This window comes from Oenanthe melanoleuca, chromosome 1 (genome assembly GCF_029582105.1).
Source record: "Oenanthe melanoleuca isolate GR-GAL-2019-014 chromosome 1, OMel1.0, whole genome shotgun sequence".
Lineage (NCBI taxonomy): Eukaryota > Metazoa > Chordata > Aves > Passeriformes > Muscicapidae > Oenanthe > Oenanthe melanoleuca.
Genome location: NC_079333.1, coordinates 28,613,521 through 28,639,921, shown reverse-complemented (window position 1 = coordinate 28,639,921; position 26,401 = coordinate 28,613,521). Strand labels below are relative to the sequence as shown.

Genomic DNA, 26,401 nt, shown 5'->3' with positions numbered 1-26,401 from the left:
CCGCGCCGGCGCCCCCAGGCGGTGTCTGCCCTCATCAAAGATGGCGGTGGGCAGCGCCGCTGGTCACTAGGCTCCCGCCGCGCGCTCCTCGCCGCGCTTCGCGGACGACATGGCGGCAGCCGAGCTGGAGTACGAGTCCGTTCTCTGCGTGAAGCCCGATGTCAACGTCTACCGCATCCCGCCGCGCACCTCCAACCGCGGGTACAGGTGAGGGAGCGTGCGGCGCCCGCGACCGCTCCGGCGCGGCCCGGCCCGGCCCGGCCTGCCTCAGCCCCTGCCCGCAGGGCAGCCGGAGACTGGGCTGTGCCATGCTCTGAACCCGCTCCAGCCGAGCTCTGGAGGAGCCGCCGGCTGGAGCTGCCTCTTGTGGGCAAGTGGTCAGCGCCTGAAGGTAGAAGGAACCTCCTCTCCGCGCTGTGGAGGAGCAGGGGCTGCTCTGTTAGTCAGGGCCAGGAGGTGAGGGCGCAGCTTGCTCTGCCGGGCATTGCTGACGCCTGCTCCCGGTTTGCTGTGTTCCCGGGGATGTGACGCTGATGTGCTGTAACGGCACGTTGGATTCGGCCTGGTGGCTCTCGCAGTGGCGGGGAGGAAAGCAGGAGGAATTCGGCGTGATTTTTAAGACGAGGCTGCAGGACCAGCAGTTAGAAATGCCTTCTCTGGTCAGCCAAAAGCAGCAGAGTGTGGCTTTGTAAGATGTGCCCACAGGGCTGCTGGAGAAGCGGGTTTGTGTACTCCCCGAACCTGACAGACTGTAGGCGGATGTTGTGCCTGGCCAGGGATGTTTGCTTCCAGTTATAAAATCCTGTAGATTTTACAGCACCAAGCCTGCCAGAGTTCAGGAAGTGTTTGGACAATGCTCTCAGCCACATGGTGTCATTTTTGGGGTGTCCTGTGCAGGGCCAGGAGTTGGATTCAGTGATCCTTGTGGGTCCCTTCCAACTCAGAATCTTCTGTGATGCTGTAGGTTGGGGTTTTTTTCTCCCTTTTTTTTTCTTTTTTTTTTTTTTTTTTTTCCCTTCGCAAGAGTCTGTGGCAAAGAGTGTGATGGATCAGTCAAAATGTCTGTGTGTGTGTTTTGCCTGGTGTCAGCTGTTTGTACTCTATTATTTTACTACAATAGGCTAGAATAACGGAGTGTTTTCAGTGTGCTGCTAATTAATTTTTAGGGTCTTTCCAATGCTCACAAAAGTCACTTTTGTGGATTTCCTGTTCAAGCGAGTTTGTGGGCTTATGTCTCCCTTCTTTTGCAAGCTTGTAAAGGTGAGAAGTTGATGTTCTCTAGATGTTCTCTCCCTTTGCCCAGAGATGCCAGTCAGAGTTGTGTGTCAATTGGCAGCAACAAGAGAGGAGCTGAGACCCCATGTTTTATTTTGGGAGGGAAGTGCAATGAGACATCTACAGGGGTTGAGGGTTTAGGAGAAGTGACTTCTGCTGAGGTGGCTGGGCAGAATTGGAGAGGTTGACAATGGTCAGTGATAAGGTGCTCTTCGTTTCAGGGCATCTGACTGGAAACTGGACCATCCAGACTGGACAGGGCGGCTTCGTGTCACCTCCAAAGGCAAAACTGCTTACATAAAACTGGAGGATAAGGTTTCAGGTGAGGGAAAGGCTGTGCCTTGGCCAGGCTGTGGCTGTGATTGCTGCCCATGAGCCTGTGTGTGTCAGCCTGCCCAGAGCTGTGCATGGCAGCCCTGGCCACGCTTCAGGAAGAGGTCACTGTCCTTAACACCCGATTCTTTGTCTGCAGGAGAGCTTTTTGCCCAGGCTCCTATAGATCAATACCCTGGCATTGCAGTGGAGACTGTGGCAGATTCCAGCCGCTACTTCGTCATTCGAATTCAGGATGGGACTGGTGAGTTGGGAGCCAATGTATGTGCCAAATGCTTGGGGTGGAGGAGATCCAGGTGGAGCTAGGAGTGTGCCAGGAGGATAATAATGGTGTTGGGAATGCTGGAAAGGCCAGGTGGTGTGCCTGGAGGGGTCTGAGGGCAAGGTAAACAGAGAAGGTTCTCTGCATTGCACAAGAGTCCAGGGGCTGGGCTGGGAATGAACATTTGGTTTCCAAGCACACCCTGTGGGTAGAAGGGTGCATTTTGAAGGCTAGGGACAAGGCACTGCTGTGAGCTGCTGGCATCTGGCTGCAGGTGTGTCAGGGAGAGGTAGCACAGGGTGGTTTAGGACAAGCAGAGGGTTTTGTGGCCCAGTTGCAGGGCACCTCCAGTGACTCCTCCTGTCTCCTTGCTAGGACGAAGTGCTTTTATAGGCATTGGCTTCACAGATCGGGGTGATGCCTTTGACTTCAACGTCTCTTTGCAGGATCACTTCAAGTGAGTTTTATTTTTCTGGAATACTCTTTTTCCTCTGGCCTGTAGAACATGATGGGTGGTCATGCATGTTCATTTAGCACAGATTTCCTTGGGGTGGCCCTGAAAGCCTGCTCTGGCAAGGAACACTTGTGTGTGCTGCCAGCTGTTGTGCAAGCTGAGAGTCTCTGCAGGGTCAGATCTGTAAGTCCTAAGCTTAGGTCCTGTGATGCTCCAGGTGCAGTGTTAAACAGCCTCATGGGTTTGTGGTGGTCCCAGCTTTGTGCTGGCTGACACCAGGACCAGGGAGGTAGCTGGTTTGACAAGGCAAGGTAGTTTGGTGGGACGTAGAGAGAAACCACACATTTTTCTAAAACACTGTTCCTTTTTGCTACAAGGTCTCATGTCTTCCTCTCTTCTTTTTAGGTGGGTGAAGCAGGAGACTGAAATCTCCAAGGAGTCCCAGGAAGCTGACACTCGTCCCAAGTTAGACTTAGGGTTTAAGGAAGGGCAGACCATCAAACTAAACATTGGGGTAAGCAGACCTGTTTACCCTGCTTCTTTCTCTGGATGTGCTGATGGAGACTCTACTTTATGCTTCCTTTTTTTTTTTTTTTTTTTTAAATACAGAACATGACATCGAAGAAAGGAGGAGCGGCCAAGCCCCGTGTGTCTGGATCAGGGGGCCTAAGCCTGCTGCCACCCCCACCGGGAGGCAAAATTGCAGCCCCTCCTATACCTCCCCCTTCTTCCACAGCCATTGCCAACCACGTCACACCACCACCCGTGCAGAAATCCAGTAATGCCAGCAGTGCAGGTAAACTTTAGCACTGAGCCAACAGTTTGTCAGACACTGCTTCAGTGAACCTGTGTTCAGCCTAGTGCCAGCAGTGCCCTCTGAGACATGGTGTGTCCCAAGGGTTTGGGTCTCTTTGGCAGCTCTGGTGTACCCAGTGCAAGAAAGATGTGGACCTGTTATACTGGGTCCAGAGGACGGCCATGGGAATGATCAGAAGGCTGGAATACTTCTCCTGTGAAGAAAGACTGAGAGGGTTGGGGTTGTTTAGCCTGGAGAGGACAAAGCCCTGGAGAGGCCTTTCACTATGTAAAAAGAGCTTGTAAGAAAGATGGAGAAAGACCTTTTACCAGGGCTTGTAGTGACAAGGCTAAGAGTGAAGGCTTAAACTGAAAGAATGTAGATTTAGAATGGATAAAAAGAAATTTTTGCCATGAGGGTGGTGAAACCCTGGAACAGATTGCTCAGACAAGCAGTGGATGCCCATTCACTGGAAGTGTTCAAGACCAGATTGGATGGGGCTTTGAGTAACCTGATTTAGTTCAAGATGTCCCTGCTCATGGCATGACAGTGGGACTAAATGAGATGATCTTTAGAGGTCCTTCCAACTTAAGTCATCCTATGACTCTGTAACAGAGAGGTTGCTGCAGCCTTCTGGATGCTCTCCTAAAAGTGGGACCATGCAGAGGTGTCTGGAGAGCTGATGATCCCTTAGTAAAGGCAGACTTCAGCAGTGCTGTCCACAGATTTGAGTGAGAAGAAACCATAAGCTTCTGGATAGGGCTCATGTGGCCCCAGTGTGTGGTTTGTACTGTTAAGGTTGTGCCTGTTTGGCAGCTGTTATGATTGCTGAGCTTGGGTTGAGTCTGAGCTGTATATCTGCTGGGAGAGGTAATAAGTGACAAATGTGTCAGGTGGTGTGCTGAGTAGAGACTGAATAGTTCCTGAAGACAATTACCCTTGCAGTGTCAGCTGGAGGTGTGCACATTCAGCAAAAGGAGATGCTATTGTAACAAACTCCTCAAAAAGTCTGACTTCTGCAGGGAGCGCTGGAGTCCCTTCAAAGATTTTCTGCCCCTGCATCCAGGAGTTTGTTTAAGGTGACAGTTAAAATGCCCGTAAGGTTTTCTGGATAAGCTAATCTATTTTTTTTCTCTCTTCTGCCTTAGATATTCTTTTAGACTTAGATGCTCCTGCAGCTGCATCCAAGGCACCAGTATCAGCTACCACAGACCTCTGGGGAGACTTCAGCACTGCATCCAGGTAAACTGTGATGAATGGAACAGAAGAAGGGTAGTGTCCTGATGGGTGTGGGAAGAACCAGAAGTTAAGAAGTCTTACTGGATCTGCTCATTTGATTTTCCTTTTTTTATTTCAGTGCTGTTCCCAATCAGGCTCCTCAGCAGTCCAACTGGGTCCAGTTCTGAATGATCAAAGCAGTGGAATGGGACAAATTGATGACCTAGAGGCACCAAATGGGATCAGAGGGGGCACAAACCTCTCTAGTCTTCAATCAAATTGGGACAATCCTTCATTTTTAGATCAGACCTTCACTTAAATTTACTATTTTTGATCCCACTGAACCTAAAGAGAACACACTGACTCCTCCCAAGATGGGCAAGGAGGAAAGAGGTAGCTTTATCTCTTCCATCCACTTGGCCGTTACATGGTACATCCTAGCTTTTTCCCTGTCTTTCCTTACAGGGAAAGCAAGAATCTTGAAGAGAGTGGGTACAGGAGGAGGATGGGTAGGTGCCTGTGGGTTCCTTGTCCTTCAGATTTTCTCTGGCTAGGCTGTTGCTTTTTTGTGGCTGCTTTCAGTAGTGACTGCAGCCCCTACAGCTTGCAGTGCTGAGGACACCTGCATCTGGCTACACCTGCTAAATGGAACCTCTAAGGAGATAGGTCTTGTCTCAACACAGACCCCTCCTGGATTAATGACATCTGTAGTGAGGAGTGACCCTCCCTATGCACACACTACTCTTCTGTCTTTGGTGCAATTCTTGGTAGTGCTGCATGTCCTTGTGCTCCTGTGGGGGGAGTCGTGCAAGTCCTTGAGTAGACCTGCTGCCCTTGCGCTGTAGTTCCGGGTGGGCTCCTGATCTGGCTTGCAGGTTCACTGGAGGAACTTCTCTCATTTTAACTCCTTTCTCCCCAGGCAAAGACCTCACTGTCACTGAGCTGTTTTAACTGGAAATAGCTTTAAGAAAAGAAAAGCCCGTTTTTACAATTTGGTAGTTACTCGCACTAGGTGACAACCAGGTGATTCCCACCACTCAGCATTTCATGTTCCTGCATCACTATCCTGAGCCCTGGCCTTGTGTTGTGACTTGGCACTGTGTTACAAGTATTGCATATCTACAGTAAGAATTATAGTGGGACAACAGATTATTCTCTGATGAAGGGACAGTCTCCTTCCCCTTTTCAACTCACTCATTTGAGCAAGAAATGTATAGTAGGCTCAATCCTAAGATCTGTGGGAGCAAAAATTCTCCCACCTGTGTTCCTTATTATGACTTTTCTTCTGAGTCCAAATTTCAGGGATGTGAGCTGGTTATTGGAACTTAGATTTTTTTAATTATTTTTAATGTGTGTCCAAGCAGGAGTAAGAGGTAAAAAGCCATGAATTTCTACTTTTTTTTTTCCTCTGGGAGAGTTTCCTAAGTCCCTTCAGTGTGGACACAACTTCATCTTTAGCAGCTGTGGATGTGATCCGGGGTGTAAGTTTTGATTGATTACTCTAGGGAAACTCACAGGGCAGGCTGGAAACCTCACAATGCTGAACTGCTTCCCTTCATGCTGGTGCAGAAGCCAAAGCACTAGCTGGGAAGGTGGTCTCTGTAACTCTTGGACAGTAGTACCCAGTTACTGGAACACTAGGGCTTTGGTGCTTTGCTGGAAGGCTTCTTCCTGTTTTGAACACTCAACATAGCAACACTTTTGTGTCTCTAGCACACCTTTGCAAGGGAATGTTTCCCTTGGGGCAAAAATTTTCTGGTGAGGCTTTAAAAAAGAGTAGATAGACGTATGCACCTTGTATTGGCAAAGGTCTTTTGTCATTTTTGTCTGGCTATAGTGAGGGCATTTTGGAGACAGTTTCACTTAGACCATCCCTCTGGGGAGCACCATTCTTGAAATAGCTCTAAAGCTGCTGCAGTTCCACTTGCAGAAGTGGGGACCAGACTGCTCTTGGATGTATTTTAAGTAGTCATTTAACCCTGATTCCCTGGCTCTCTTGGTGTTTCCCCCTGCCAGCCTTCCCCTGCCTTCATAGTCACTCCTGCAGTCTCACTGTACTTGAACTCCCTGCCTCCTGAACTTGTGGATGGCTGTAGTCTGCAAGCAACATCACAGTCTCTACTGGGTTGGCATTTTGTTTTCTTTGTCTTTTTGTTTGCTCACGTCCTTGTGAGGTCCTGTCATTTCAACTATGTATCAATTCCCCAACCAAGGAAGTTCATGGCACCAATTAACAACTAACTAGGAGCCTCTTCTGTATTGTCTTAGTATTCTGGAGATAATATATTATGTATTTGAAAAGCTGAAGAAGCAAAAATTAAAGACATATATGTATATAAAGCATAAGATGTACTGGTGCAAATGGTAATTAAACAAGTAATACTGGGGAAAATTATGTCATGCGTCCTCTAAGTTGTCAAATTGTTTTTGCTTTGGAAGCCTCTAGGTTGAAGGTCTTCATGTCTCCAGCAAGATCCTCACAGTCTACTTATCCTTCTGCATATATCTGTTGTGGCCTGCAGAGTGGACAAGAGCAACTTCAGGAGTGATGGGTTCAGGCTCTTTCTGAGCAAAGAGGTAGGAGTGTGGAAGAAGGACACAAAAATGACACAGCTGTTCCAAATGGGGTCAAAAACTAACACAATACCAGATGCCAGTCAACAACATGGAAACAGGCCTGAGTGTAGGTTCCTGTGGTACTTGGTAAGAGTGTGGGTAAAAATGAGCAAGTGAGAAGACCTGGTTGCCCTGATACATAGCACCTCAGACATTAAAAAGGCTTCTACAGCCTGCAGATATTTTCAGAAATTATTCTTTCCTTTCTGCTAGATGCAAAACAGTCTCTGCTTACTAGAGAGATAAGCAAGGGGAGCCAAGTAGGTCCTTTGTTAGGGGCAGCAAGGACAGGCTGCCTGGAAAGAGAGAGGAAGCAGGAACATGAGTCACAGCAGGGCAGGCAGGGGCAGAAGTCTCACCAGCAGAGGAGCAGTCCTAAAGTACCTAAGCACAAAGATCAGAGCAGGTCAGATGAGGATGTAGGTAGCAGGGTACGTGGCCAGACAGGGACATGGCCTGGCATGGCTGTTCTAGCTCAGGAAGGGATCAAGTGTGGGACACTTAGCTGTGATAAGGCCATCGTTGCTGAGGTTTCTCAAAGCCAAACACCTCTATTAAGCTGGGCCAGAGTCCAGCCAGTCCTCCAGGAGGTGAAGATGTTCAGGGCCCTGACATTGTTCTATCAAGCCTGCTTGCAGCCATCTTGCACAGCATGCTTGTTCCATGTTCCTCTGCCAAACAGCAAAGCTCTGTATATGGCTGTGTTGAAAGTACAGTACAAGTCTTGTGGCCTGGGTAAAGATAAGAATTAATTCAGCTCTTTGAATTGTCAAATGTTTTAGCATCTGTAGTAGCTGGGGGGAGAAAAATGCATTTTTTCAGTTCTAGGACCAAAGCTTTTACCCTGCTTTGGTAAATAGGATGGGTATGTTGTATAAGTTCTGGTAGGGAGAAGATGAAGCATTTTACCCATAAGCTATAGTTTAGCTTCTCAGACTCAAGTACTTGGCAGCAGAAAGAGCTGAAAAGCCTGAAAGGGTCTTTCTCCAGAACAGGAAGATTTACAGATGAAGTTCACCTAAGGGAAGTGTTGGGATATACTCCTGTTTGTGCATAAAGAAGCACAGAAGACTGGAAAACAGTACATTAGGGAGAGCTTACTCCTGTGTGGAGATCTTCTCAGGCCCTATGCCTTTCCTCACAGCAAGACCTGCTAGAATGCACAGCTTGGTGAATCCTGTGCAAGTTTTCCCTTTCTTCCAGTTGGGGGACAGACTGTTGCACATGGAAAGAATCAGGAAACGAGTGTCAAAGGGAAGATCCCATTTTGTCTAGTTTTTGGTTGTCAGTTCTTCTGTGGGACCTGTAGTTGAGATGGGGTGTATTTCCCTGCCCCTTCTCCCATTAATTTTATTCTATGTTCTGTGACTTTGTGTCTCAGAGCCATGCAGCAACTGTTCTTACCACAGCCACACAATATGGATTGCAGACACAAACCTGCCAGATTTCACAAAGCCTTGATGCTGTGTATGGACTCCTGAAGAAATGGAGAAGGGCTGTACATTGGAGGAAATCAAACAAAAGCCAAACAGGAAACCAAAACCCCCAAAGTCTTCCTGAGCTTTGATAATGAGGTAAAAGGATCTGAACTTACCCTGCTAGATCAGCATAAACCTACAAGGTTCTAGGAGGAGGAGCAATGGGGCTGTTAATGTATATAAGAGAGTACTGTGGCCCAAGTGGTTAAAACACGTTTAAATGCCTCCAGGTCTAGGTAGCCTGATGAGTTCTCATTACATTATGTGAACAATAGACTCACTCTGGAGACTGTTACTGGTCTCTTTCTTCCCAAATAATAGCTCTGTCCATGCTAACAGTCAGGGAAAGCACACTGCAGGATGACAGCTTAATTTTGCCATGTGCCATTAGCTGGGGCTCTGATGGACATTCCTTGAAGCTGCGTATGGGAAGATGTAGTTGTTCCTGACCAGAGCTATGTTTTCCAGTCACTGCTGGGATCCTGCAGTGAACTTCTGGCATCATTTGTGTTTGGGACAGGCTGGGCAGGTAACTTGCAGTGAATGCCCTGCTCTCTCTTTTCTTTCCCAGGCATTGTGGGATGGCAGCTCCTGTGTGTTGAGGCAGAGGCAGCTGCCTTGCTTAGTCGACTGGCTTTTCAAGCCTTGAAGCAGTCTGAAGAGACGTTCCCTAAAGGAGGGAGCCACCTGTAATGTGCAGCCTTTGTGTTAAGCCTTGTGTGTTAGGCATGTGTAGAGGTGTGGCACTCCCTGCCTTCTCATGCCTGGTCTTCCAGCCTGGCTGGTGACACCCGCGACCAGGCGTTGAGTTCAGTCTCACCCGTTACTGTGTGCTGCCATCTGCTGTCGAATTCCTTTGTTGCGGGCTTTCCCACAATCCCTGGGCTCAGCCACTGTCTCCAGGGACTGGCTGGGTGCCCAGCAGTCGAGAGGGTGCCGGGTGGGATGCAAGCAGACACCACCTGAGACCTGGCTAGCACTGGTGGGGTGCTCTCTGAGAAGAAATCATAGCTGGTGATTTGTAGTTTGATAGTTTAGCAATGGTGGAACTGGTGCTTCCAAATGTAGCTGTGTCCTGCTATTCTACTGCCCTCTGTGCTTCAGTGCCCTCATGCACAAACACGGTAATGTAGGGCTTGGAACTGACCTGCCCCAGGGCAGGCCCAAATCCCCTCCTGTGGTCAGTGTGCATACAGATGTGGACGTCTGTTGTCTTTAAAGTGTTGCCCAGAGGAATGGAACACTTTTTTTTAAATGGTGGCTAAGCACTTGTTCATGAGTCCATGTTTATGATGTTAAGCAAACGGTTCAAAGATGTGGATGCTGTTGGTAGTGCAACACAAACTGTCCTTTTGGTTATCTGGCAGGGACAAAGAGCTGGATTCCAGTCAGAGGTAAGGAGTAGAAGAGCATTTTCCTTGGTGGATATATGCTAAGTGGCTATTGATACAGTTGTGTGTCTGGCCCAGAGTTAGGGGCTGCTGACACCAGTACCTAAAGCTGAAGTCAATACCGTGGGTACATGTATAAAGTGTGCTTGGAAATCACTCTTTTTGGGTGGAAAAGCCCTCAAGCGATACATCCCATACAGAAACAGGGTTACTGTAAATAGATAACCTGCCCTGGGTAGCCTGGTATAGCTCCATAGCAAGGATTTGAGCAAAGTTTGAGCAAGATACCTCCAGTCTGATGTATTTCCTAATACAACTATTGTGCTGAGATGTGTCCCAGGCTGGGCCAGCAGTGTGGTGAGATGTCTGACATAGGGGGTTGGTCAGTGAAGAGGAATGCTGAGATCTGACAGTCGTCCTTCACCTCAGAAAGGGCAGACGCTCTGCGAAGACCAGGATGGTGTGCTGAGCCTGTCCTGTCCAGTCTTAAAATGCTGAATATGCAAATAACTGTGATCTGGAGGCAGACTCTAAGACATGGGCCATGGTGCTGCAGGCCAGTGTGAGTCATCAAGGAGTGCTTTGCCCTCTTGTCAGTCCCAGCCAGCAGGGACTCAGCAGCAGGAGCCCTTTGCCCTCTGGGTCAGTGCCAGCTCAGTGCTGGAGGTTGGCAGCCTGGAGTGCCATTTGCCCACCCTTTGCTTCCCTGCTGACTTCAGTGTCTTGGCACGGTAAATGTGGGTGACACAGGCACCTGGAGAGTGTGCTTTAAAAAAAAAAATTTGCCTTTCCTCATCTGACAGTGTTGACATCTGTGTCATGAGGAGGTTCCTGCCTGTGGTTGAACCCCAAAGCTTGGGGCCTCCCTGCCTGGCACTAAAACTTTCCCATCATGTCTCATTGATGAGGTGTGAAGGAGTGTTTGGTTGGGCTGACTGTACTCCCTGGATTTAGTTCAGATTTCTATGGCTGTTCCAGATGGCTTTTGCTTTGTCCCATCCTGACTGGACACATGGGATGGCTGCTCTGGAGGCAGGTGGTGTCCCTTCACCTCGCTGCTGGCTGTCACAGGTTGGCCTGGGAGGCTGGAAATGGCCTGCAGGGTAAGGGGCAGCACAGGCCTCTTGCAGTCTTCCTGATAAATCCACCCGTGAGGACAGGAGGGGGTGAGAGAGCTCTGCAGGCCGGGGAGGTTTGTGCTGCTATTCCAGTACCACCTGCTGGGACAGCCTAATCAGAACAGCTCTCCCCAGAACTTCCCAAAGAGAATGTTTTTTACTGCATTCCACTTACATGCATGGAGAGGATGTGGAGGGAAACAGTTTAAGTTCCAATAAGAGTGACCCTAAGGTTACAGCAGGAGTCTGGGAGACCTTATGTGACAGCCACATACTTGCTTGGTGACTATGGTTGTTTTCCATTTTTTTGCTTTTCTTTGCACTCCCCCCTTCCCCCTCCAAGAGAGGGAGATCAAGTGCATTCACCTCACTGGGCAGAGTAGCCAAACTGAATTCAAGGCTGTGGATATCTTTGTGAGCCTTAGAACTGGAAATGAAGCATTTCTGTGGAGAGATGTTATGTGGCCACAACTTGTGCATGCGAATTCCATATGCCCACTCTAAGAAGATAAACTCCACAGCCCCACCTCTGAAAAAAGGCCACTGGGTCTGACCAGGACTTGAATCTGGCCCAAGTTTGAAGTCAGATGTGGTGCTGTGGCAAGCAACTGCAGTATCTGGTTCTGATCTCCAACAATTTATAGCCTTGAGACTTCCTACTCAGATCCAAAAGAGAAAGGAGACAAAGGTGCAATGTTCCCAGTAACTGCATAAAACAAAGTTCTGAATTAACTGTATCTGAATGTGTCCTCTGTTGGCTTTGATTTGGTCATCTGTTAATTGGGGGAAAATAAATAAAATATATATTTGCTCTTCTGAGGAAAATCCTCTGTTAATGCCACATGTAAAGGGGCAGGTTGGGGCTTCTTGTCTCTTTGAATATTCTCTGGATCATGTTCTTTCTTTTCTTATTCCTTCCCTTACACCTGAGGGATTTTGGTAATCTATCATCACACAAGAGTGAGCACACAACTTTCCCTTCCCAATTCTCACTGAGTTTGAGCTCACTGAGTTCAGGTAACTTTGGGACATGATCTCTTCTGTTAAAACCCTCAGCACTTACTAAAGCTTGGCAAGGATGTGGCCAGGGAAGAAATGCACAAGCTGTTTTGGGGAGGAACTTTTCTTTTTATCACTTCTACTTTTCTTTCATTCCCATGTGTTCTGCATGGTACTGCATTTTGGGGAGCTGCTGATCTCTGGCAATGTGTTAGTGTCACACTGGGTGGTTCTGCTCAGGATTCCATGTCCTTTGGCCGATTCAGTCCTGCCTGTGGTGAAGTGCTGCCACCTGCCAGAAACTTGAGTGGCTTCACAGTGTTGCCTTCTGTTTAATCCATCCCACTTATTGCTCTCACTCCTCTTTCCCACTGTGTTGTTCAGTACTTCCCTGTTTCCTCTTCATCTGTGGATGCTCAAATATCTTTTTCCTGTGTTTTCATAGCTTCATATAAGTAATTTTTTCCTTCGTCTCCTAGCAACCTGCATGGAATCCTGGTTCACCTTCTATCATTATAGGAGTTGACTGCTCTCTCCTCCCTGCAGTTATGGCCTGTGTCAGCATTGGCTGAGAAGGGCATAGGGTGCCTTTCTCTCAGACCTCAAGAGGCTGCTGTGCTCCCACACTGTCCCCGGGAGCAGTATGGACAGCAGCATCCTATCCCTCCCTTCCCTAACCAGTTCCATGCAGCAGGGTACACAATGGGATCACTTACTGCTTGACTCTCTCTAACCAGCTAAATCCCTCAGGAGCTCTCAAGGAGCTCTTGCTGCCTGAATCTCTTTGATCAGTTATCTGATGTCCCTTATTAACTGCTCACTGTCAGGCCTTGGGTCCCCTTTCTCTGTGTTCCAGTGCCTTTTTATGCTCTTCCCTTGGCTACTCTACCCCATACCCTAAATCCCTGAAAAGGAGCGAGGCAGTGTGGAGAGGGAAGACCAGGAAGGTGACATGTATTCACTTCTGATGCTCTTCCCCGGTGCAGGGATATAAAGCCTGGATCTAGTTTAGGCTTTTATCTAAGTAACCTGGAAGTCTGTGCTAGCTACAAGTGCTGTAAGAGCAGGAGATGCCAGGACTGTAGGCAAAGACCCACAATAGGCAGGATTTCCTTACAAGAGTTATATTGACTCTCCCCAAAGTGCATCATACTTATACACCTGTCCATCAATTAATTCTTTTGTTTCATTAACCTGACCATTAGAGATGTCAAACCTTTAATTTCCTCAATCTCCCTGAGACTTCTCCCCTTCCCCTTCTTTGATATGTTTCCTGCCAGCCTGGGATTTGCTGATTAAAACATAGTTTAAGGCAAAAGGTCACCCACTGGTATTAGCAGCTGTTTCACCTTTGAATTTCTTGAGAATTCCTGAGACCATCTTTCCCAGATCTGCTAATTCCATACGTTTTGCACAATCACTTTTATTTTGAACAGATCCTTTGTTTTAGTCTCCCACAAACCATGGTTCTTGTGTATGAATTTCAAGTTATTCCATTGTGACAAATAATTAATTTAGCTTTGTTTTGATGTCCTTGTTCTCTCTGACTGCTTATTTTATACCCTGCTCTCCAGTTGCCCTCAAAGCAATATATCAAATATAAAAGGGTTCAAGGAAGTTCTGACAAGGAAGTTCTGGCTTTGTTATGGTTTTGCACTTACTGGAGGTCACGCTCATTTCAATTCTCTTTATTTGGCTGCAAGGCCAGCTTGTTGAAAAATGCGTATTGATAATCCCTTTGGGAAATAATTTTAGTCATGTCAGCTTCATTTTGCCTTTTGCCAAATCTTCTAAAGAGGGTCTAGGTATTTGGGTGGGCCAATGTGATGTCTCTGTGTAATCTCCATGTCACTTGTGATGACTCACAAGCCTTCAGCTTAATTCCCTCAGCTGCTTCTCTCCATTCAAACTGGCTTGTAAGAAGTGTGTCATTTCCCTGCAGCTTGCACCACAGCTGTGGTCAATATAAAAATGGAATTTCTTTTGGAATGTGTGGAGTCACAGCTTTAGGGTTTGAGTCCTCCCCTTTGCCTATAAATTTGAATTTAACTCCTCAGGTTCTGCTGGATTTTCAAAAGTAGGGCATGTGTAGTGGCACAGTTTCATCTGCTCACACAGACCTGCGTGCTAAACTGGGTGATTCTGGCTGTGGGTGAAAGGCTTGCAGATACCACCTTAATCAAATCTTACTGACAAGTAGGGGAGAAAGAGCATTAGTGCCTCTGCTGCCTTCTCTTTGGGTCAGGGACAAATGGTGCCCATGGAGCTTGCAGAGCAACCAGTAGCTGGAGCACGAGTAAGGAGGGAAAGCACAACTGTGGGAGTTCCAGAAAGGAGCTGGGGCTTGTGAGGCACATGGGAGCTGAGAGCATGGGAAGAACCTGGCAGTGTGGGGTAGGGCTGAGCTGAAAGACATCTGTGGGGAAACACAGGTATTGTGGGAGGACAAGGGAGTGAGTGGAACACAGGAGGAGGGAGAAGGGAGTTACTGAGGAACAGCAGTGAGAATGCAAGGAAGCAAAACATGAGTTTTGGGGGTTTTAAAGCAAGATTTTTTTAAAATTATTGTTTCAGCACCACAACTAACTGCACGGTCCGGTCGTTCCTGTCTCCCACTCATTTACATGCCATTGGTGCAAATGAAATTCAAAGGACAAATTTTTCCCTCAGGAATATAATGTGATTGTTGTTACACATTGGCTCAGCACTGCATCCTATGGAAGTATGATTCAGGGTTTAATTTGGATAGCAAGCAACAACTCTGATGGCTGATGAAGAATTGAGCTGTCTACTGATGTCTGAGTGCAGTCTAATGTAATCTAATAAAAAAGAGCAGCTAGAGCCTGAATTTGCATTTGAAATGCCTTGGCTATGTTTGGAGATGTGTTTCAATGGAAAAAGCTCATGAAGCTGCTCTGTAACTTCCTTCTCTGTCTGCTGATTGTGTTTCCTGTTTCTTCGCAGTGGAAATCTTGAAACCCTGCCAGGAAGTAAGCCTTTTCCACAGAAAAGGGGAAAAAGCAGCAGACTGGGTCTGCTGAGGCTTAGTTCAGTGGGGACAGGGGGAAGCATGCAGAAGATTGCTCTGAATTCTCAGCAAGAAATTTGAGGGCTTAACTAGATTGCAGCAGACACTTAGGGAGGCTTAATTCCAGTAAGAGGGCCAAGACTGAAGACAAAGGATAGTGCTGGAAGGATGTTGGAAAGAGAAGCAGGCAGCATGCTTTCTTGAGGGACCAGGCTTCTCTCCTGCAGCTGTTGTTATTTTTTGTGTAAAAGTCACTTTCTTTGCATATAATACATAAAGGAGAAGTAAAGTTAGCTCAGGACACACAAGACATGAGGAGGGTCCTTGGTAAAGACATCCAGTTACATATGCTCTACACTGTTTAGGGGCAGCTCTCCATAATCTGTGTTCAGATGCCCTTTATTTTCTGTCACGTTGTTCTCCCCTGTTGTCTGGTGCATGTTCTTCCTTCAACTGCCCTACCTCTGCTCTGGTTACCCTCTGTGCTCTCTGAATGTCCTGTGACTGTCTGCTCTGCTTTAAGGGAATTCCAGCTAGCCAAACAGCTTCTTCCTTCTGGTGGTTTTGGAGACCTTGTTGTGGCTTTTCAGTACTTAGAGGGTACTTAAAGATGGAGGGAGGCCTTTTAACAGCACTTGTAGTGGTAGGATAAGGGGTAATGGGTTGAAACTGAAAAAGCCAGATCTAGATTAGATATAAGAAAGAAATTCTTTACAATAAAGGGTGCTGAGAGCTGGAACAGGTTGCCCAGAGAAGTTGCAGATTCCTCTTAATTGAAAATGTTTAGAGTCAGATTGGAAGGAGCTTTGAGCAGCCTGATGTAGTGAAAAATGTCCTTGCCCATGGCAGAGGGCCTGGAGAAGATAGACTTTGAAGGTCCCTTCCAATCCAAACCTTAGTCCTATCAGCTGACTGAACCCTCCTCACCCTGCTTGACTTACTGGCATCTGTTTTTAGAAGTCTTTCTGATTTGGAATGTATGTCAGCAGCCATATCCCCTGTCTCTTTACAAGATCTGCTTCAGCTTGAAATCAGACTAAGCACTGACATTTTGCCCAACATAATATCAGGTCTTTCCCAGAAAACAGGTAATGGAGATAAATGAAAGTGTTGGAAAAGTAGCAGAAAAATGTAAACCATCCCTTTTCAGCCTCTGAAATAGAGCCTGAAGCAAGAACTACTCTGGACTTCCACAGGATGAGAATCAAGTTATAATAGAAAAGTTTCTGTGTGTACTCTTACCAATAATCTCTCACACCATCAAGATAATTTTTTTAAAATTCCACTTTGCTTGTTCTTCTCCCTGACCCCAGCCTGATCCTTCTGTTTCTTCATGGATATATCAACCTTCTGATTATTTTTATTGCTCTGTCTAAGGCTGCAAGTCCGCAGTCTCATTTCTACAGGGACAGTTCCTAGTCTGAGATTTGTTCTAATGCTAGCTTCCAACTGGGACTGACTTTGAAGAATGAGACATAGCTGCAACATTTGATGGAGCAAATGCAGCTTAACCACAAGGGACAAGTAGGGCAGAATGCTTTTTGTGCTGGACTGCAGGTTAAACTGGGCTAGGATCTGTGATAGCTGCAAGTGTGAGAGCAATGGTAGAATTACTAACAGACAAAGGCATGAAAATATGGGAAGATAGTTAAGTAAGAAAGTTAAAAAGAGGGGAAAAAAACCCTATAAATGTCTTGTAAAGAAAGCCTATCAGCTGAGAATCTGATATGGGGAAGGAGGAGTGCAACTTCCTCTTCAGTTGTTAGGTTCTCATTTTTCATTTATGTTTCAAAATCTTCCATGGTGCCAGGGCTGATTTCCTGGGCTATGAAACTGAAGATCTCTTTGGAGCATTTCTGAGCTCACAGGAATTGTCAGGTTATTGCCAGTGCTTCCAGTGTTCAGCACAGCCTTCTTTGATGGGCAGAAGGTGAATGAACAGAAGGGGAAGGCTCAGTAACCTATCTGTGTCACCCTCTGGAAACAAGGAGCTAAAAGGACCACCTTTTACGTGACAAAACTAAGGACAGGGTCCCACTGTGATTCAATGGCATCAGAAATCACCTATGCTGAGGTGAAATTCAAAAATGAATCACCGGCTCCAGTGGTCAAAGGTAAGGAATGAATGGGTTATTTGGGAGAAAGGCAGCTGGAGGGAGTGGGGCTGAAGAAGTGGGAATGGAGATTTTTCCTTCTGTGACTCTGGTTCCTGCCTGATCTTGATGGATTGATGAGAAAAAGGAGCTAAATGCTCAGGAGACTGAAGGAGTTTTGAAATAAGAATCCTGAGGAATGTCTCCAAGGGAAAGTTGAATGGGAATTGCAGCAGGAACAAGAGTGACTACCCGGAGCACAAACCATAGGTTTCAAATGAGCATTCATTAAGGAATCTGTTTGGGCTCCCTCAGTACCCTACATGTTATGTAGTCCTGAAAGAGTAATTTTTGGACCATGTACCAAGAGTAGAGACTGTGGTTTGTTACAAACAATCTGATCTGTCCCAAAGGTGCTCCCAAAGCAGCAAATAAGCCCAAGTCCTGGCTGCTCTTGCCTCTGAGTGAGACTACAGATTGCTGCTTCTGGAGAGGGTAGGAGAATCAACATGCCTGCTTATAGTAGAGCAGTCAGTAGTACTCTGCAGCTTCATGAGAAGTGGTACTGGCTACAGAAACATAACCCCATCGTCCATGGCTGATTGAGAAAGGGTCCTTGGAGAAGTGAGACCCTAAAATATACAGAGGAAGAATTATTTAAGATCTGGAGGGAGATCCAAATCTGCTATTGATGTCTTCCACTCCTGGAAAACATTTAACACACCAAACAAACAATTCTTTTTTCTTGTTAAAAACTACAGTGGTAAAATGGTTCTTTCACTAGACTGCATGCAAATTTAAGGCATATTCTGGTCAGTATGTACTCTGTAGTCATTATGCCACAAGTAGGAAGTCATAGAGATGTTCTGTGTAAGGCTCACTGCTTCTGCCTGACATACGGGACCCTATGCAAGAGCAGGTTCCTGGGCAGTAAAAGTATGTGTGCATAAATCAATAAATAATAACTTAAAAAAATTAAATGAATAATTACTGCTGCGTAATTTGCAGCTTTACCTCAGTTTTACAATCCCAAACAGAGCAGGCATCAGCTCCAGGTTATTCCTTGCCTGCTCTGAGGCATGAATCACAGAAACAAAGAGTGTAAGTAGTCCTGTCTGACTTGAAAGCTCATTGTTTTCAGTGCACCAAGATTAGATGGTTCTGCATGTAGTTAGCATTTCCATTGTGGTGAGGTGGGGGTGCTGGAAGTTCCCCGTTGTGTTCCAAATGATTATTCCTAAAATGTCAAGTCTGTTGTGTTGTGATCATGCTGGGCACGTTCCAGAGCACAAACCAGCTGTGGAAAGCATTTTGCAGGGAGCTCAACCCACCGAGTGTGCACAAGATTACTGCACTTGAGCTGTGCTGCTGCATGCACAGCGTGCAGTGCTCCCTGTGCCACCTGGATGTGAGTGTGGGGTGCTCAGGTCTGACTGGGCACAGGCTGAACAATCTCTGGACGTGCTGCATGTCAAAAAAATTGGTTGGACTGGTTAGAGCTATTTCAGCTATTTCTGAAGTAGGTGGTTGGACTCCCGATCATGTGGGGAGCTTGTTTTCACTAAGGAAAAAGCTCTGGCTAGAAAAAACATGACTTGACCAGGGAAACCTGGACCTTGCCTGTCCACACATATTTTCTGTCCAGATAATGAAAGATGATGGCTTTTGCCCTGCTGTAGCAGTCTCTCCCAAGACTTTGGGAAGTAGTCAGAAGGCTTCCACAAAGAGCAGGTTTCTGACAATCTTGCTTACTAGGCATGTCTGGCAGGTACACTTGGCTGCTGACAGACCTGGGGGCTTCATTCTGAGCAATGAATGAAGGCTCTCTAAATCTTATCTTTAATAGTAGTCTCTCCCAAATCTTCTTTATTCCTGTCCTGCAGTGAGTGCTGCTGTGTGTTTACCCTCCTGTTTGCCCTGGCTTGTGTACCTGCCACAAGCTAGAACAATCCCCTAATAGGTGTTTGCTTCTCCTTCCCTATGATCCCTTCTCCTGCCTGCTCCCAAACCTCCTCAGTACTGGCTAAATCCCTCTATACAAAAGTGAGGTCCTGGCAAATCTTAATCTGAGTACTTTACTCAGGTTACTGTTCTTCCCAAATATCCAGCCTAGCACAACCTAGTTTTATTACAGCAAATCTTTGAATCCTGACTTGGAAAGCAGAGATGGAAGGAAAAAATCTTTTAATCTCCCAGTGATAATGTGCTATCATAGCCTTGCACATTTTTGGTCTCCCATCCTCACTCAGATTACACCAACTTTCTGCACAGGAAGTCCAAAAAGCTAAGAAGAAACTGAACCAAGAAGAGAACGTTTTCTGGGAAGAAGTCAACATGAAATTTTCCCTTGTATGCCTCAAGTGTTATGCATGGATTTTTAGATATGTCTAATTAATCAAAACAACAATGTTAAATTTAACAGCAATTGATTAATAACAACAATTGTATATAAATGAATACAATAAAAATATAGTAGTTAAATAAATTTAAGTAAATACAAAATTTAGCAGTAAGTAATTTAGTATAATTGAGGTTTGGTTCAAATTAAGCATAAGCAAAACCGACCGGGACATACCCCGAGTAGGGTCCTTCATCTCACACTGTACCGAATCAGTCAAGCTAAAAATCTCACTTATATACTGTTTACTGATACATATTAATACAGAATCTTCTAGAAAGCTCCTTCTAGTTTCTATTCCTAAAATTTATGTCACTATGTTGCATTGTGCATGCTTCACCAGTCGTCGGGGGGGGGGGTCTCTTCTCCTTTCGGGGGTCTTGTTTCCGATGAAGGCTCTGGGTCTTCCTCAGTGTTCACTGTGTGATCTTGCAGGTAGTGAAAGTGCATTAAGCTTAGGGTTATATAATTAAACCTATAACAAGTCTTGTCCAAGTATCCAATGCTTGGAATCTTCCCAATTTGGCCCGATTCAAGGTTGAAAGTTTTATTTCTAGATACTGTTCTTAGACCTATACCTTACTATCCTCATTCCCACCAAACATCTGGAGGATGATTCCATCTGCTTTGTTTAACCATTTCCTTTATCCTTTTTGCTTGATAACAATTAAATACAATTTTTCTATTAATTATAAGGCAACAATTTTGCTAATATTGTTACAACTTAATTAGCACGAATCACATATATAACACAAGTATTGCGGCTTGAGCAATGTTGCATTTGGCAGCTTTGGGCTCAATCTAGAAAAGCATTGTGTCACTGCAGATTTTGAGGCCCTGTGAAGGGCTCATCCCCAAACACCAACAATTATCATTGTTGGCTCAATGGCTGGCCTGGGAACACATGCACTGAATTTGACTTTTCTCCAGAAACCAGAGACATTCCCTGCTCTGTCCCAGTCTGCTCTTCTCCCAGACCTTGTAACTTCCACATCAGAAATGAAATTCTTTTCATTTTCTTTTGAGGAGCTCTCCCTTGAGTAGTACATCCTTCGAATGTGGACTGCAGACTGACAGACCCACCGTTGACTGTGCTGTTTTGTTTGGTGTGTTTCCACTTTTAGTACCTCCTGAGACAAAGAAGCCTGAGCACCATCCCCAGAAATACCCACTCTGGCTGCCATGGTTGATCTCACTGCTGCTCCTCTTGGTGTGCTTTGCCCTTGTTGTCGTCCTCCTCAGTGAGTATGTGCAGGAGATTACAAGGGAGAGGTCTGGGGGGAGTGCTAGGAGAAAAGTAGAGAAAGCATCGTTCATGGTAGTCTGGGCTTTGTGAAAGGTCTCAGGTTTTCCTGCCCTGGCATTGTATATGTGTGTATACATCCCCCAGATCTTCCACTGTTTACCCTGAGGACTTGTCAGTGTGCCCAGATTGCACATTCCAATCTTGCATGGCCTTTTTGGAACTGTGGAACAATTCTCTACCTTCATTTCCCACAAAAAGAAATCAATTACATTTGGCAAAAATTTGGCAAAAATTTGGAAAAAGTGGAGACAGAAGCACAGGTGTCTATACAGGCAGCTGAATCTGCACTGAGGCTCTCTGAGGTGTTTAGATATGCTTTGTGTCCTAATGGAAAAAATGGCTTCTCACAGTCCTGGCATCTCCAGGATTAACTCCACACTGCAGTTAATTAACTCTCACTACTTTTTAGAGTTGACTGCAAAACAGTTAATTAGTGGATATTCCTGGACATGCTGTTTGTGAAGATTGTGATCACTGTGTAATTCTCATTTTCTATTAAAGATAACTCATGGTATGTTTGCACAAGGTGTCAATAACCACGATGGATTCTGGAAGAGGCATCTTATGACAGTAACTCACTGCCTTTCCTTTTGCAGCCCTTAATGTCTGAGTCCCAGAAGTTTGTATTGCTTTGTTCCCAAATGTATAACCTTTCTCAGTATTCAGCCAAATGGCTGGGGAATTTTAGGCTGGGATGTTAGCATTTGATACCTTCTGATACACATGGAAGGATTTAATTTTTAGTTAATTTTTACTTATCCAAATTAATTGATGCTACACAGGATTTTGGTTTAGCAGAGCGATACAGCATTTAAATGAAAAACCAGCACAAATTGCAAGTAGCAGAGAGTGGCCACTGCAATGCACAGATGGATCACAATACAAACATGATTTTAATTGTTGATCATACAAGCATGGATTCATAGAATCATCAATGTTGGAAAAGACAGCTGAGCTCATGTAGTTAAACCTCTAACCACCCACAGCCAAGCCCACCACTAAATCATGTCTCCAAGTGCCACATCTGCTTTTCCTTTGAACACTACAGGGAATGGTGACTCTACAACTTCTCTGGGCACCCTGTTCAAATGCTTGGCCACCTTTCAGTGAAGAAGCTTTTACTGATATCCAAACTAAATCTTCCTTGGCACAACTTCAGACTATTTCCTATGGTCCTGTTGGTTGTTACCTAGGAGAAGGGGCTGACCCCCACCTGGCTACAGCTGCCTTTCAGGGAGTTGTACAGAGCGAGAAGGTCACCCCTGAGCCTCCTTTTCTTCAGGATAAACACCATCAGCTCCTTTAGCTGCTCCTCACATGACTGGTGCTCCAGACCCCTCCCCAGGTCCACTACTCTTCTCAGGATATGCTCCAACACTTCAATACCCTTCTTGTTAGGGGGGGCCAAAAATGGACATAGTTCAGCAGTATGCTCCAGATGAAGACATTGAGTGGCCCAAAATACCAAGACAAAATAGAGGAGTTAAATCCAGTTCAGGCCTCTTGCTTTCTTCAGGTATGTTTTTGTTAGTCTTTTGGTTTCTTAGGTTATTTTTGGACTTTTGTAACGTATACACTTGTGCTATGCTGGTTTGGCCAACTGAGGAAGATGCTGCCCACTTTTTGATCTCTAAAGGGATGATAATTTCCAGAGATGCACAACTCCCTAAGCTGAAACAAATCAAAAGCCAACATTCTTCTCATCCTCCTTGTTTAGGGATAAGGTCACCTTTATTGGCAATGGGGAATGGGCTGTCAGGCATCGCCCTTGCCCATCTCCTCTGAGCCTTCTTCTTTGCAGCAGCTCACTAATCAGGCACTGAAGCCACTAGGATGGTTCTCCTCATCAATAAATATATTTCTAAATTAAATGTTTGATAAAAATAGACACCTGTATTACTGAGCACACCCTGGTCACCTCCTAATCCATACTACTGAGTGTCTGAGCTCCTAGTAGGTCCTTGGGACTGTGGCTGTGCCTTGTCACCAATGATGCATTATTCCCCACAAAATGGAGCTAGGAAGTCCGAGGAGTTTGTGCTCCCCCTGGTTTCAGCAGCTCCAGCTGGATAGGATTATCTGCACCTGGACTGTGTGTTGCTGGTGGAACAGGCCCAGCTGATGGGAGACTCCTCCAAATGCTGTTGATGTGTAGTTTAGGAAGTGACAAAGTGTGACAGTGAGAGGCTGCTTTGTAGACTGGTAGCTGGGCTGTAGGAATGTGCATGGCAGAGTGGCTGTGGTTGGGTGGGATCAATCCTGCCCTGTGTGTGGCATGTCCTCAGTGGGATGTGCTTCCAGGCATCCTTCTGCTGTCTGACTTGGGAGACAGTCTCTTTCTGGCAGGGATGGCAGCTGTGCGACTGGTTTGGGACAGGAGAGGTGACAGCTGGGACAATGCTTGGTGGGGAAATGGTGGCAGGAGAGTCAAGAGGCCAGAGATGTTGTGTGAGGAGCTGGCAGGAAGGGGTAATCCTGCTGCCTTTCCTCTCCCTTTGCAGTTTTTCACTTCTGGCACAGCAGTGACCAGCCCAGAGCCCTGCAGCAGCAGTTCTCAGAGTGGAAGTGTGACTCAGGATTGCCACAAGGCACAGGTCAGTGCTCACAATGTCCCCTCTTCCTTGGGGCTAAAGGCCTGAAGGAGGCTGTGCCAGGACAAGTCAAACCACATCAACAAAAGAACTTTGTTGAGACCTGAGACCCCCTTATAAGGATTACCATGGCTTTGGGTACACAAAGCTCACTGGTGATATCCCAAAGCAATGGGAAGAAATGTCTGTATTATCCCTGTATTTTTCAACGACTTTCTGTCAGGAAAAGACATTAGGAGGACATGAGCACTGTCCCTGGAAATCTGGGATCTTTGCAATCACCATCACTTATTAGTAGCCTTCATCTCTCTGTCCTCTCCCTGCACAGACCGAGGCTGGACATGCTGCCCAGAGGGCTGGAGAAGGTTTCAAAGAAGCTGCTATTTTCTGTCCCTTGATAGGATGAACTGGGTTGAGAGTGAGCAGAACTGCACTGGGATGGGCTCCCAGCTGGTGGTGATCAACAGCAAGGCAGAGCAGGTTGGTGCACAGGGCTGAGAGAGGGAGCCAGCAGGCAGAGACACAGTGCTGGGATCTGGAGGGGACTCAGAGCCCCTCCTTGTCCTGCAGGGGAGGGGGAATGTTCTGTCTGCACCTCTGCAGCACCAGCTCCCTCTCTGCCACCAGCCCCACTCCACAGGGACTCCTGATGCCTCCCTGTGCTCAGTCCTGCACCTCATGGACATTGCACTCTCTCTCCAATTGCCAGGAATTCCTCTCCAAGCAGATAAAACGATCTCCACAAAGAGAGAATTTCTACATCGGTCTGTTTGAGTTCAAGGAGGGCCAATGGCAGTGGGTGGACAAGACTCCATATAATGTGACAGCAGCGTGAGTATCTCTGGGTGAAGAGTGTTTGGTGTGATTACTGGTAGGGAAAAAAAGTAGGACAGATATGAAGAGGCCTGCATGAGAGGGGGTTGTCTCCACACTTCCTTGTGTAAGATCCAAGATACAGCAGGACAGGGCTGTGTAGGAACACCAGGTTCCCATGATCCATCTGTGCTGGATATTGGTTATGAATTAACTACCTATGACATGGAAGTCAGTGCTGGAGGCATAGAAAAACTTCACCTTCCTGGAAGCAAGAACCCTTCAGAAGCCTGATGACCAGCCCAGCCTGACCTCCATTCACTGCATGTGGATGCACAAAATGGCCTGTGCTGAAATGCAGGGAAAGAGATGGGGCACAGGGAGAGAGCACCAGGACTGTCCTTGCTGTGTCTTGCCCTGGAGGCTGACAGGGGCCTCTGCTGGGTGTGAGGTGCATGGGATGAGTGGTGGTGATCAGTTCCCCCCAGCAGGATGGAGCAGGGCCCTGTTGTGCTGCAAGGCTGTAGGAAGGAGGCAGGTTTCCATGTGACACTGGTGCCAGTGGGATATGGAGTGGGAGCAAGGGCACTGCTTCTGCCCACAAATCAGCACTGGGAATTTCTGTCTCTTCCCTTCAAGTCTGGCATCCTACTGTGGCCTTTTCCAGCAGTGCTTTGCAGTGGATAATGGGGAGTAACTAGCCTGTCTCTGTCCCAGGTTCTGGCGAATAGGAGAACCCAATAATGGCCTTGATGAGAACTGCACTGTAATCCATAGTCCTGAAAAAACTCTCAACAACTGGAATGACATTCGATCAGACAAGGAGCATTATCGAATTTGTGAAGCTGCAGCAGTAACTGTGTGATGGAAATATCCCTGTCCTGAGAAAAGCTGGGAGCTGAGCTGGGAACAGCACTTGCTGTGCTGGGAGGGGTGGGGAATCCTGACACATCTTCACTGTGTGGGAGGGGACCATGTGTGTGTGTAAGTGAAATGAGCTTTTTCCAACTTCCCCAGTGTATGGGGTGGCTCAGGGAACACAGGAAGGCTGAGGCTCCTTGAAACATGTGCTGTGTTCTTGTGTCCTCTTCTCTCTGAGAGGGTCCAGCAGCCTCCGGCTGAAAAGAGATGGACTTGTCCAGGAGGAAGACACAGGAATGGAAGGCAGATATGCAGATATTCAATGTCCTTGATCTGTTTAAGAAGAGGTATTTGCTTTCTATTGAGTCATACACAGAATGTCCTCTGGTTGTCCTGGTTTTCTGAAGAAATTCTGAAATCTTAGATAAAACAAAATACATTATCACACCAATGAAGAAATACTCTGTGCTTTGTCTCTGTATCTCTTTTTCCTCCCATGTCTAAGCTGTAGAGGTATTATCCTAGAATCATGGAATGGTTGTATGGAACATTTAAGGATCATGTTTTTAAGCTCTAGGTCTTGAGCAGGGACCACTTCCACCAGACCAGGTTGCTCAAAGCCCCATCTCTCTTGGCCCTGAACATTCCAGGGATGGGCTATGCAAAGCTTCTCTGGGCAGTCTGTGCCAGTGCCTCACAACCCTCATAGAAAAGAATTTCTTCCTAATACCTACTCTAAACCTGCCCTCTTCCAGTTTAAAGCCATTCCCCTTTGCCTTATCACTACATGCCCTTGTAAAAATCCCTTTCCAGCCTTATTCTTGGAATTCTAATGGAAGGCTGCTATAAGACCAACTCGGAATCTCCTCTTTCCCATGGTGAACAATTTCAGTACTTTTAGCTTGTGCTCCAACCCTCAGTCTCTATCCTCATTGCCTTCATCTTTGTGGTCTTCCCTTTGCACTTGCTGCCATGGGAGAAACAATCCCCACTGGGCCTTCAGAGCCACCTGGAGGAAAAAGCCCTCTTCCTCACTCACAGGTGATCCCAGGCTCACCTGAGGCAGCAGCATTCCTGCAAAGACAAATCCTCAGTGGTGCCTTAAATGGCATGTCTGCCCAGGCCAGATCATGCTGCAGAAGAGGCTGAAGAGACAGGGCTCCTGCTGCAAATAACATCCCATCCAGAGCATCACTGCCTGTTGAATTGCCTTCATGTCCTGCTCTAGACCATTGCACACCATGGATCTTCCTTGATCCATTTCTTCCCACTTTATGCCTCCTGTGTCCTCACTTCTCTTTCCTCAGCAAACACCAAGTGCCTAGAGCACCCTGGCTGAACAGTGCCAGCTCCCCACAGATAATGCAGCTG

The 26,401-nt window shown here is 46.6% G+C and overlaps 2 protein-coding genes across 4 annotated transcripts; both read left to right on the top strand.

The window, feature by feature from the left end:
* The first annotated feature begins 3 nt into the window (after nucleotides 1–3).
* NECAP1 (NECAP endocytosis associated 1) lies at nucleotides 4–6,733 on the top strand. The gene is made up of 8 exons (XM_056486488.1): nucleotides 4–207; nucleotides 1,497–1,597; nucleotides 1,748–1,852; nucleotides 2,246–2,327; nucleotides 2,730–2,838; nucleotides 2,934–3,120; nucleotides 4,269–4,362; nucleotides 4,478–6,733. Exons 1-8 carry the CDS (start codon nucleotides 110–112, stop codon nucleotides 4,524–4,526), a joined length of 825 nt encoding a protein of 274 aa, XP_056342463.1. The 5' UTR covers nucleotides 4–109; the 3' UTR covers nucleotides 4,527–6,733.
* Nucleotides 4,641–25,483, top strand: LOC130250632 (C-type lectin domain family 4 member D-like). 3 transcript variants are annotated; one of them, XM_056486517.1, is made up of 9 exons: nucleotides 4,641–4,731; nucleotides 6,778–6,915; nucleotides 8,336–8,528; nucleotides 20,584–20,700; nucleotides 22,164–22,281; nucleotides 23,267–23,359; nucleotides 23,685–23,836; nucleotides 24,066–24,187; nucleotides 24,887–25,072. In XM_056486517.1, the coding sequence occupies exons 5-9, from the start codon at nucleotides 22,176–22,178 to the stop codon at nucleotides 25,032–25,034; spliced, it is 621 nt and encodes a 206-aa protein (XP_056342492.1). In that variant the 5' UTR covers nucleotides 4,641–4,731; nucleotides 6,778–6,915; nucleotides 8,336–8,528; nucleotides 20,584–20,700; nucleotides 22,164–22,175; the 3' UTR covers nucleotides 25,035–25,072. The 3 variants fall into 3 exon arrangements, with proteins under 3 accessions (XP_056342492.1, XP_056342474.1, XP_056342482.1); XM_056486499.1 differs by lacking the exon at nucleotides 22,164–22,281 and having other exon boundaries at nucleotides 20,489–20,700; nucleotides 24,887–25,483; XM_056486507.1 differs by lacking the exons at nucleotides 4,641–4,731; nucleotides 6,778–6,915; nucleotides 8,336–8,528; nucleotides 22,164–22,281 and adding an exon at nucleotides 16,725–17,082.
* The last annotated feature ends 918 nt before the right edge of the window (nucleotides 25,484–26,401 follow it).